General features: G+C 39.3%; 1 protein-coding gene across 1 annotated transcript in view; it reads right to left on the minus strand.

Annotated features, from left to right (window-relative positions):
* Positions 1-12,072, minus strand: part of LOC117110392 (maltase-glucoamylase, intestinal-like) — a 29,680-nt gene that overhangs the window by 17,346 nt on the left and 262 nt on the right. The window contains exons 2-11 of the mRNA XM_033253087.1: positions 9,250-9,821; positions 8,439-8,699; positions 7,498-7,631; positions 7,217-7,365; positions 6,485-6,656; positions 4,613-4,709; positions 4,245-4,357; positions 3,846-3,971; positions 3,170-3,337; positions 2,211-2,312 (exon numbers count right to left, since the gene is read on the minus strand). Of these exons, the coding sequence (XP_033108978.1) occupies positions 2,211-2,312; positions 3,170-3,337; positions 3,846-3,971; positions 4,245-4,357; positions 4,613-4,709; positions 6,485-6,656; positions 7,217-7,365; positions 7,498-7,631; positions 8,439-8,699; positions 9,250-9,821 (1,894 nt within the window). The remainder of the gene's footprint in view (positions 1-2,210; positions 2,313-3,169; positions 3,338-3,845; positions 3,972-4,244; positions 4,358-4,612; positions 4,710-6,484; positions 6,657-7,216; positions 7,366-7,497; positions 7,632-8,438; positions 8,700-9,249; positions 9,822-12,072) is intronic.

Consider the following 12,072-nt stretch of genomic DNA (forward strand, 5'->3'; position numbering starts at 1 on the left):
ACCAGTCGCACCCCCAAAAATCACAGTGAAGTATTAGAAGTATAAGAATCACCTTATTTTGCGAATATATAAATTGAACAAAAATAAAACAGTTAAACATTTTGCAAAAGCAGAGTGCTCAATGGTAATTAAACCACGTAAATACATATATATATATATATATATACACATATACACACACACACATACACATTTGTGTTCCACGTATGTTCCGGCAGAATAAAAATGAAACAGCTTCAATAGTAGACTTTAAGAACACTAATTTATTACTAACTCGGATAATTCTGCCACTTAGGCCTATATTATATATACACTGTTTATATATGATATAGGCCTATAGAACGGTTTTGTTCATGTATCCCTACAGTATGTATACATAACAGTATTTTAATCACCATCGTGTCTCTATTTATCTATACCTATCTTGTGCGCGAATATCTTTATAATCAATATTTTTAAGGCTACCTTACTTTTAGGGAGGAACAAAGAGACAAGGGTGTCCTATGTACGGGTGGGAGGAACTGGCGCGAATACTGAATAGAAAATCAATACCGGTAGGGCATAAAGCTGGTGACTAAATCTATTGTTGTACGGGACCCGTATATGCACCTTTCGCGCGTATTGAAAAACAAAACAGCTGTTTTGATGATGAATTAAAGTGTTGTGACATTTGATTATTTTAAAAGTTAATTGATATTTACAACTATTTGGACCCCATTGGAAATGGGCTGGATTCCCGGCCTAATGGGTGTTCCAGATGCTCGTTGTATTTGATTATTGTAAAAAAATTCCTATATTGTATTTCTATATTTTATATTTTATATTTGAGCATCGAATAAATTCAATTCAATTCAATTCGATTAATGGTTAACTGGTTAAATATTGTTATAGTGTAAAATAGACTACAGTACTAGAATCTCTGTGATCCCAATAATAGTAAATATATTGTAGACAATAAAGCATAAAAATAACAAATACCGTACTCATTTATTTAGACTATAGTTATGTTAGCAGAAACAAAATTATTGTATAATTTGTCATCATCATCATCATTGTTTAAAACGTAATTACCGTGAGAGAAAATAATCAGTTATAATGTTACACTGAATTAAAAACATAGCAATCCAGACGGTTTTTCTCGGTACCAAATACCATCAAATGAGATAGCATGTGCCACATGATTATTAATTTATTCGTTAATATAGCTCCGCTTAAACATACGGTAACTTCAACTTTTAATAAACGATATTGGCCTAATAAGTTTTCATAACACATACTGGCCTTTATTTTGGTTGAACTTTTATGCGAATTACAATTGCAAATTATTGACCCTGCCCGTCGCATTGAATCCCACTGCTCAGGTTTGTACTAGTTTTTTTGGAGGGCATATGCCCCAAAGCCTCGCCTCATTGATTTTATAAGTATGTCTCTAAGTATCCTATACACAGTAGTACATACTCATCTGACTTTCTTAAATAGTGTTAGTGCCTTCTCACTATTGTATATACTATGTTTATTTATATCCTCCGTCACTTGCCTGAAGAAGGACTCTATAGTGTTGTATGTCCGAAGGCTTTTTTTTTTTCTATTTTTCTGTTAACTTACGTTTACATTTTGGCTTTTGCCTATCATATTTTCATCGCTACTGACGATTCAGCAACAGTGTTTCCACCAGCAATTACCAGTATTTTGCATTTTAATGTCATTCCTTCAATTTTTATGTAACGCACACGCATAAATAAACCATCAAATGTACTGTATGTACACAATGCAATACAGTGATTGATTAACAAGCGCTTCCTTCCTCTAAATAAAATTCCCATTACTGATTAACTTTCACTCACCAATAAATAAATCACGTAAACATTGTATAGGTACATGAATATTAATAAATAGGTCAATATGATAGATAATTTATAAATAATAAAGAATATAGTCATACGATTAAATGGAGACAAAGTAACTATAAATTAAATATAATATATATATATATATATATATATATATATACATAAAGAGAAATAATAAAATTGTAGAAAACCAATGGTCACTTAGTTTAGTCCATTGCCATTTGTTTCTCTTCTGAGCGTTGGAAAAAGCTAATAAATACCTCATTTCTTTCTTTTTTTATGAATTTGAATTTTTAATGATTACAAATGATTTTAAGACAAAATGTATAAAAAGAAAAATAAGGTGAGATCAGTTTTTACCTCATGACTAAGTAGAATGCTTCTGCTACTAATAGCCGACGAGGCCCTGCTTTTAGCTGTCCCATCCTCGTTGATGAATATAGCCGTAACCTTACAGTAAATCTATGAATACACAGAAAAATAAATATGAAAAATGATAATAAAAAACAAAGAGGTAGACTTAGATGTAATAGAAAGCGTTAGATTTTATTGATTTTATATGCAAGACAGTATTTCTCTCTCTCTCTCCCTCTCTCTCTCCCTCCCTCCCTCCCTCCCTCCCTCCTCTCTCTCTCTCTCTGGGCCGATACGGCTTGTTCAAGCCATGAGCCAACGGTGCGTCGCCAGTTTGCCCTATTATAATCATGCGTGATTAGAGTGGCTAAAAGTTGGGCTAAAGGCATTATCCTGCGCATGCGCAATTTCGCTTCGCAGAACTTTTGTCGCTGAAACTTTTTCGTGTGGATCCATTGTGCGGTTGTGATGCTGGTTGTTTATACTTTCGTGGTTTATACTGTAATAAAATATAAGCAAGCAAAGTGAAAATACAGTAAACAGGACAAATAAATGGGGCTTAGCACAGGCCATACTCCTAGCCTGGGCATAGCTCTCCTCCCGTATATCATAAACTAGATTGTATTGTTGTAGGCCTATTGTATTTAATACTATGTAGTCCCCTCGGGAGGGGGGGGGGGGGGGTTGCATAATTATTATGAATATGAGGCACGTGATTTCTCACGTTGTTTCTAGTGACAAGAAAATCACCAAGTGCAGCGAATACGATGGTCTACCAACAGCTAGAACAATGAGTAAGTAAACATTTTCTTTATTGCACTGGCATTGGTTTCACTTCTTAGCCTCGGGGTCGAGGATTCGACCCAATAAAATCGAGACTATGAACATAGGGGACGGTGGACAGGAAAAAGTGACAATTATGTATCAACCGGCAACAGCGATAGATCGATAATCCTTTAGCAAGCATAATATCTAAATTTTTTTAAAAATGGATACGCTACCAAGATGATAATATAGTGCATTCCCATTTGTTGTAAGTCGGTGACGTATTTTGGCAGGCCATCATAAGTGACAGGATCGTACGTGAAGTCTCTCTGCTCTATCATGTAGTCAATATCGCCATATTGCACGTCCTGGCAACAGATAAGATTAAGGAAAAAATATAATAGTACAATAATCGGTGTCTATCGTTGGCCGAAGAATTCGTCTGCGATCTGTGTGGACATTTGCCCAACATTTCGCTCGTCGGCTGCGTTACGCGTAGTGGTCTCATGGAACTGCGGCGCGGCGTATTGAGTGCCAGGCTTTGAAATTTTAAGCATTGTCTTAAACCCAGCACACACTTTACCCGGCGGTCGTCTGCACACGCGATTCCGTAACGAATCCAATGAGGCACGCGCAACTGGTTTTTAATGCACGTCACGTCATCAAGAGCTCACATCACAGAGAGCAGAGACGGACTTGTCGGCCGACGGTCGTACGACGCAGTCCAACTCAATATAGCAAGTTAAGTATGACTTGTTGACGCAATTGGAAATCCATATCGACATAAGCGCGTTAGAAGTAACGCATACGGTAAATACGCGGCAAGCTTTTTGTGTCCAAGTACAGTAATTTAAAGTAACAGTAAAAACATCTTACTTGTGGAATGTTGTACGCTCGCATCCGTGATACGGTGTCTTGGACAGTTGCTAGGCTGTTGTAACCATACCGACAAAGCTGGAATCCAAGTGACCAATATGGCGGCATATATGGGCGACCTATAGCCTTTGGGGTGAAAAAAAACAGTTAGAAAATAACCAAAAGTGTGTTATTTTACATTGATAAAAGCCGGTATGACCAATAAGCATAGACTTATACCAATTTCAAAACAATACATTGAACAGTTATTTTTAACATGTGAATTTTTTTTTTTTCAAACAAATAGAAAGTATATAGGCGTAATTCGTATATGAATAATATAAAACGGTGTGGGTTTTTGCCTACTGGTATACTTTTGTACTTTCTTTTCAAATGTAATGGGCCTAAAATTACGCCTACCTCAGTGTATTGTTCTACTACGTTTTCAGGTGTAGGACCGAGGAAGAAATACATATCCAATATTCCACCAATAGTCCTGTACAAAAGATACGGAGCAGGAGAAAGCGTCACGTCTGAAAAAGGCGCGAAAAATAAAGTATATATAAACATTACATGAATAATACCAAATAGATTCAAGTTCACCAATTAGGACAACACGGGGTCTACTTATGACAGTCGTGAATAAATGGACCCTGTGATGAATTTTACAGGTGGTGGTGCTGGGGGATCTTCACCACTTCGCTCCGCCTGCTTGTTTACCAAAAATAAACTGGTCTTTAGTTCATCGAAATTAATCGAAATATAATTGGCTTCAGCCATAATAATACCTTGAGCTGCACTGTTGAGGAATAAAACACCGTGTGTGTTGAAGTCTTCCTCGACTGCCATATAAAATGGATGCACACCGTACAAATTACCAGTAGCCTAGAAAATAAAAACAAAGTATTAAATATTTGACCTATATTTTCTGTGTTAAAATCTAGAAACTCATATAATTAACAAATGTATTGTTCATTAAAAAAATCAATATACTTTACGACAATGCTGCTTTCGTTGATATATTTTGCAGGGATGGGATGGCACCAAGAAAAAAAAAACCCGTCGCACGAAGCAGTGAGTGCACGGTGAGTCTACTATCTAATATGTATCTGGCACGGATCCAATGGGGAGAACGTTTTAACCGTAATTTTTTTTTTTTATTTCAGTGCATATCAATATTATGTATTATGTAAAAATGAATACAAGTGCTCCACCCCCGTTTGAGAAGTTCTAGATCCGCCCCTGAATATTTAAATGTTGTTCTTCTCCTCAAAGAAGTGTGTTTTTCTCTCCGACGGAGGCTGCTCTTCCTGACGGGTGGACCTGCCCCACCACCCACTGGCGCCACCCCTGATATTTTTGTCTGCCAGCCGATTTCAGTCTTAATAAATAATATGGAAACATAATTGGTTAATTAGTTGATTGTTAGTTAACGAGCAACATATGCTTATCGGTTTTTTGAATACTAATTAATAAGGTACGGTATACACGGTTTGTGCTAATATGAAAGCCTAACTGAGCATAGATAAATTACGGTATGCTTACAAATTCAAACAGTTATGAAAGTTATTGAAAAACACATCTTCTAATTAATAGTAACAATCACTCAGTGCACGATAAGAGAATAGAAAGAGATAATACAATTGACTCTTCCTGGGAACGTAACATTCGGTTTAGAACCGCCATACAATATTATCATTAAAGGCCTACATATAACATACACACATTTCTATACGGATATTACTTCATATATTTTTAAACAAATAAACCAATAAGCTGATGTTGATCAAATAAACGATTCGATTATCTATTGATTATATTACTTTGCGTATCAGTGGAGTTTCGGACCGGTTATCTCCTCTTACGGTAGGCTTATCATTTAATAGTTGAATGCTGTAAATTGGAGTTGGTCAAATGTGTAAGGCTATAGCCGTTTGTGATTCGTGTGTCGGTTTAATAATGTGTATTTATCATATATACCGGTACCCTTGTATTAATGAAACATTGTATTATTAACCAATAAAACTGATCAGTTTCAAACTTGGTCCCAAATAATCAGTTGACCTTTCATTGTACAATAATATTAGCATAGGCCTAATGAATGAAAGTCACGCGAGGCAGGTTGAAGGGAAATAACATTGTTTTTGAGAAAAATGGATTGTCCCAGTTGAATTTATCCTAAGGCCCGATGGTTACTTTTTGTATATGCTCTACCAACTGGAATATGCTGCCTCAGGCTGGCGGCTTCAGTTACGTGAAGTGTTTCTAACATTTTTATAATTATCCAATATAAAAATCAGGGAAAACCTTTTTTTTTTTTTTTTATTATTCACTAATTTTAAGGTTCAAGATCTTAAAGATGACAGATTATGTACTCATAAATTAACAATCTAATTATCATTAATGATTTATTTATTTTTTATTTCCAGGGAGCAATTTTAGGCATTGTGTTGCTCCCCCTCCCAACCCTTGTCTCCCCACTATTAAAAATGTTCGAAGTAAACAAATACGGTCAAGTAGATAAAAATCAACTTATTTTTCGAGCTAGCTCCCCACTTAATCGTCGAGCACACCCTCTCCTCACTTCACCTTCCCCCATCCCCACCCCATTTAAAGACTTCTAGTTACGCCACTGTTTCAAAGGAAGTACTTTGACTTACCGTCGGTGGCTGGTCACGAGCGTACATACCCATCGACTGCCAGTTCAAGTCATGTTTGAAGCTATGATGTTCATGCTCACCGAATCCGTAGATTTTGGAATTTTGTGGCAGCATTGTGGCGATTTGAAGGAATTGGTCAGAAAACACGAAACCGCCGATGGACGTGTCGAAGCTGTAACATAACAAAGATTATTAGAACAAAATATTTTTGTTCCACATAGTAGATGAGGTCCACGGCACCAAGGGAATTAATGTAGGCCTCTTATCTATCGCTTCGAGGCAAAATGTATCTTCTGCATGTATGTCAAAAAGCTCTGTTGTGTTCATTGGTTGATGTAGCGCGAAGCCGGGCACACATTGCGTCAGTCGACGGTCCGGCGACCGTCAGCTGACGAATCCAAAATCTTAGCAGGGCAGACTCACGCTGCGCTAGCTAACCCAACGCTTCGAGGCGTGCAACGGATCGAATTTAATGACGATCCGATTCAATTTGCAACCGACAATCAGCAGACGGTGTCGCGTCGTCATGCGCTCACAGAGAGAGGAGAACGATCCTTCTCTACCGACTGTCGCACGACCGTCGTAAAGCCGGTTTTCCACTAGGCGAACTTACTCGCGCGAATCAAAGCGTCGGTTTGCTTCCTGAGATTGGTTGCGTAATTTTTCGAAAACTACGATAGGAATGTGAGCGCGCATGCGCATGAACCAACTCTTGAGAATATCATATCTTACATAACTTCCCCTGTCGATTTCCTCGTAATGTTGAAATTAAAGACGGGATTATTACTGAAGTGCACGTCGTAAAGAGGATTAGCAGCTGGTACGGATGGGGCATCGATGGTTAGGGGCACCTCGAAGCGGGCTACATTCGCATCCGTGAACTGTAGACGAAAGTAAACTTAAATTTATAAAGAATATACAAAAGCAGACTAAACACATAAACTGTCATTATTATTTTATTAGTAATTAATCTCCATTACCATTACTAATACATATATAATATTAATATTTACCTTCATGTGAAGGCGTCCGTCCGTTTGGAATTCAACCTGTAGAACCAGATCCTGGGAGTCCCCACCGTAGAGTGTTTCCGAGCCGCGTTTTTTAAGGTTGATGTTATAGCCCATGGTTGTTACGATTGGACCGCCTAAACAATAATGAAAACAGTTATATATAGGCCTAAGTCATATAACAATATCATTACAAAATTAATTTTAATCACATGATAATAGTTGGTCCGGTAGTCGGTGCTACCGAGAGTCGCCCCAGGCTGTCGACGATTGTAGTGATGTTAGGGAGTTTTGGATTGCACAACGACGGTAGGACGTAGAACTTAATGACGTCACTAAAAGTCATCTGCGCATGCGAGAACGTTAAGGTCATCTCGTCGAATAGATTTTGGAACGCAATTTGGCCAAATCTACCGTACGTATGCAGAGAACGTAAGACGCCATTTAGGACGGTCACGCATGAGTGATTCCGTTCTAGCGTCGCGTCGTCGCACAAATTGAAAGCTCCCTAATATGGAAACCAGGCATTACATAAATCATTAAGCCCCGTCCAGACTATACAATTTAATTTGGCAAAACATGTGACATGTCTAAATATGGCCTTGATGACATCATGTCATGACCATATATAGGCACATCATAAATACATATGTGCATACAACAGTTTTTTGTCAAAGAAAATTTGATAGTGTAGTCATTATTATAATAGCGCTTCCAAATAATCTAATCATTTAATGAATTATTTTAATAAGTAAAAAAAAAAAGTTGCACTATCGTCTGTATGCATATCCCACTTAGCGGAGACTGAGACATTATCCTACTACCATAAGCCTACCCAGTTTATAATTCCAATATTTACATTTTTAACAGACGATGAGTGAGGATTCCTAGCTGGAGTGAGAATAATCACTGTATTTTGATCTGTGTACAGTTTGACAACTTACCAATCATGTCATAACCTCTGTTCTCTGGAAAGTAGCAGATTGGCGCGTTCGGGACATCAGTGCCCATGAACTCACATCCTCTGTTTCGACATTCATCCGTATCAAACCCACCCTCTGGCATACAATCAATGCGGTACACGTCCTTTGCTGGGTCTGATCCTTCTCCTGTGAAGTTGAAGAAACACCATGGCACGCCGTCCGCGCTTGATTCACACCATATACATCCCCGGGAAACACATCCGCCGCTAGTAGCTCCGCCTCCTGTCGTAAAAAAAAAACAATGAGGAACAGTATAATATAAATGCTGTAAAAAAAAATCATGTATTGCCAAAGGGCAGTATTCGATCCTCTGTCGAAGAACACTGAACTTCCGCTGGATGAACATTTTGTCAGAGAGAACACTACTTTCAGAGCATCTAGGTGCCTTAAATTTGCTCCACACTTGGTCCTGGTAGGCTGGGGTAGGTGTGGATCTTTGTTGGGACCTTAGACCTTTTGTCAGACATTAGATCACTGTCGTTTCGGTACCGCCAATCTTGGATGAACTAGCTAAGCCTATAACGCTAACCTGCTTCAATGGTACACTTCTCTTTCCATTTAGGCAGTCCACCGTAATACTATTTTCATGTCCATGTTGCATTTGACTAATATCGGTTTATTATTTACCATTGCGACCAACCTTGTTGTATCTATAATAGACCGTATCAAACCTCCCTTATATTATCTATCAGAATACAGGACAACAAACAATTTAATATATTTTAACATATTTTTTTCACTCACTAAATAATTAATTTCAAAAATATTTTACCTGGGTAGCAGTCACGTCTGTTCTGCTCAGGTATATTGCTTGGACAGCTTCCGTCACCACCGTCACCGCCTCCGCCACCTCCTCCGTCGGGTGGCAAAGTATTATCTGGGTAGCTACACCATGGAACATTTAAGCCAGGGGTGTGGTTTTCGCACCAAATACAACCCTTCGATTCACAAGACTTTCTTGATGCTCCACCTTCAGGAAAGCAGTCAACTCGGTCCGCAGGTGCCAACTTCGATGCACAACTAGGCTCATATGTTGGATTTGGTGCACTTGTGGGACCAGGTGTTACTGGACCAGACGTAACTGGCTTATTTGTGACGATCGGATTTGGGGGTTGTGTCGCGACTCCAGATTTATCGTCGTAGAAACAAGACGTGTACCCTTGCAAGGGACACCATGTGCAGCCCGCATCGACGCACTTGGCGTTATCGGGCTGGTCCTTAGGCCAGCAATCCACACGATCTTTTGGCGCAACGAGGGAAGAACACTTGCCGTCAAAACCAGGCTTAGTGTTATCGAAGCACCACGGTACTCCCCCAGCATACGTTTCACACCATGTGCAACCTCTGAAGCAGAGAGTAAAGATATTTTAGACAATGTAAAGTAGGAGTGTGTGGAGCAGCGTTTAAGGTGTTGGTCATGAGAGCGGGAGTTCGAGACTGACGCTCGCCACACTGCTTGAGTCCTTGGGGAGGACACTTTACTTACGTTTGCCTCCCTTTATCCAGGAGTATAAATGGGAGGGTCATGTTGTTAACCTGCTCGCTGGTGACCCTGCTACGTCTGTTCCAGTCAAATTAATAACAGCAACTATATATCAATTCATATCATACGCAAGAAGAAGGCAATGTAAGTTGGATCATGTTGGAGTTTAGCCTACTAATGAATGCCAGAGGATCTTCGTAATGGGAGATCTTTATGATCCCAAATTCATAATCCAGCTATAATCATCATACTATTTTACAAAATTAAAAGTATTTCCAGGGGCGGATTTAGGGGGGGGGGGGGGGCGGCCCGGCCCCGCCCTCTTTTGGGAGGTAAAAAAAAAGGAAAAAAGAAGGGGAAAAAAAGAAAAAAGGAGAGAAAAAAAAATGATAGCCCAGAATGCCTCAAATGTTATGTTCGGGCGTCTAGAACACAAAAATTTCGAGGGGCATGCCCCCGGCGCCCTACGACAGTGTTGTCTCAATCGGCCCAACTTTCGGCTCCCCTTCCGGCCCCCCTTTTGGACATTTCTGGATCCGCCCCTGATTTCCTTAACACTCTTCACATACAGCGTTTTGTTGGCCCTCGGTGGTCATCATCAACACGCCAGCGGGGGAGGGGTGAGGTCAGAACAATTTCCACGTCGTCCGAAGCCGTGACGAAATTGTCGGACCAAGAATAATAATTAGCCTATCTCTAATATCGTGGCCTTAAAGTAAAATGGGCCATACTGAGCCATACAATTTAGATTTTTGTTTTGGGACCCTGGCCGAGGCTCTAGTCGGCCCCTCGGTTTGCGGACCACACTGTCGGACATGTCGGACACCCCCTGCCGGCAAATTTCTGAAACCACGTTTCAGGAGATATGGGGATTGAGAGAAGGTAGTCACTATAGCTCAGGGCTGGGAGAAGAATACAGATCATAGTCCAATTACCGTAGTGTAGGAGATGCACGATAATGGCAACTCGAACGAAGGGCAGGGCATGATGAGGTTTTGTGACCCCCTTCCCCACAACCCACCCCGTCTGAGAGACCATACGGTACATTACATGTATTCTTTACATATTAGTGGACTCTAGAATCGGTGGAATGAGCATTTGAAACCCCAAATTGTAGTTTCCATAGCTTCGTCCCCCGGACTACATTCGGGAGACGGATATCGGACCCATCACCCGCCCCACCCACGCCCCCACCCCCTCGTCGGGAAAATCCTGGCAAAAGTGACAATAAAATGATGCTGTTAATGAATTACGACGAAAAGTAGGATTACGATGACGGAGAGTATATGAGAAAAAGCTATAGCATTATATTATATTAGAGATTCGAACCCGTACACCTCATCAACTAATGATCGCGATGAAATGAATTGGGTTTTTTTAAATATTAAACAATGTTAAATTAAAAACGTACTTTCAAAACATTGCATATGACGTAATCGTCCAGCAGACATCAAACTTTATAGCTCGCGAACGTTGTGAACGTTTTGGTTAGGTCGGTCATGTCGGAAAAAACGTTAATACAACCGTGCTGCAACTTTTAAAATACGCTATAAGTACGTATTTACGGTTCTACAAATTAACGTTTTTTTTAGCAAAACTCCAAAGTTATTATAACGTAAAACTGTTATAATAATATTTATTTAACACATGCAAATATAAAATATACGATAGAAATAAATATTGAAATCGAGTAAATAATTAAAATCAAGTAAGATATTTTTTTAAAAGCAAGTGAACGGAAAGAAACAGCAGGTGTAGGTCTCCTCCAAATAATATTATATATAGAAAAATTGAATCGCATTTAAACATGCAAGGGAAAAAAACAAAAAAGAATTTCAAAAATAATGTAAAAAAAAGAATTGAACTGGAAAGTTAAAATAAAAAGCTGTAAGCCATCAGACCAGAGGCACATTATTCAAAGCTGGGTGTCATTGAAATTTACACGTCACAGCAGTGGCGTAAGCGGTGCGCGCGTGGGCGCACGTTTCTAAAAAAAATACTCTCCACACACCGCCCCCAATAGATTGAAAAAAAGTAGTTTAAAATCACCTTAAAACACCTTATTTTGCGAGCTAGCGCCCCTTATCGATCCCCACCTACTTCACCTTCGCT

The sequence above is a fragment of the Anneissia japonica genome, unplaced genomic scaffold (assembly GCF_011630105.1).
Source record: "Anneissia japonica isolate Jap-2015-1 unplaced genomic scaffold, ASM1163010v1 scaffold287893_len360957_cov134, whole genome shotgun sequence".
Taxonomy (NCBI): domain Eukaryota; kingdom Metazoa; phylum Echinodermata; class Crinoidea; order Comatulida; family Comatulidae; genus Anneissia; species Anneissia japonica.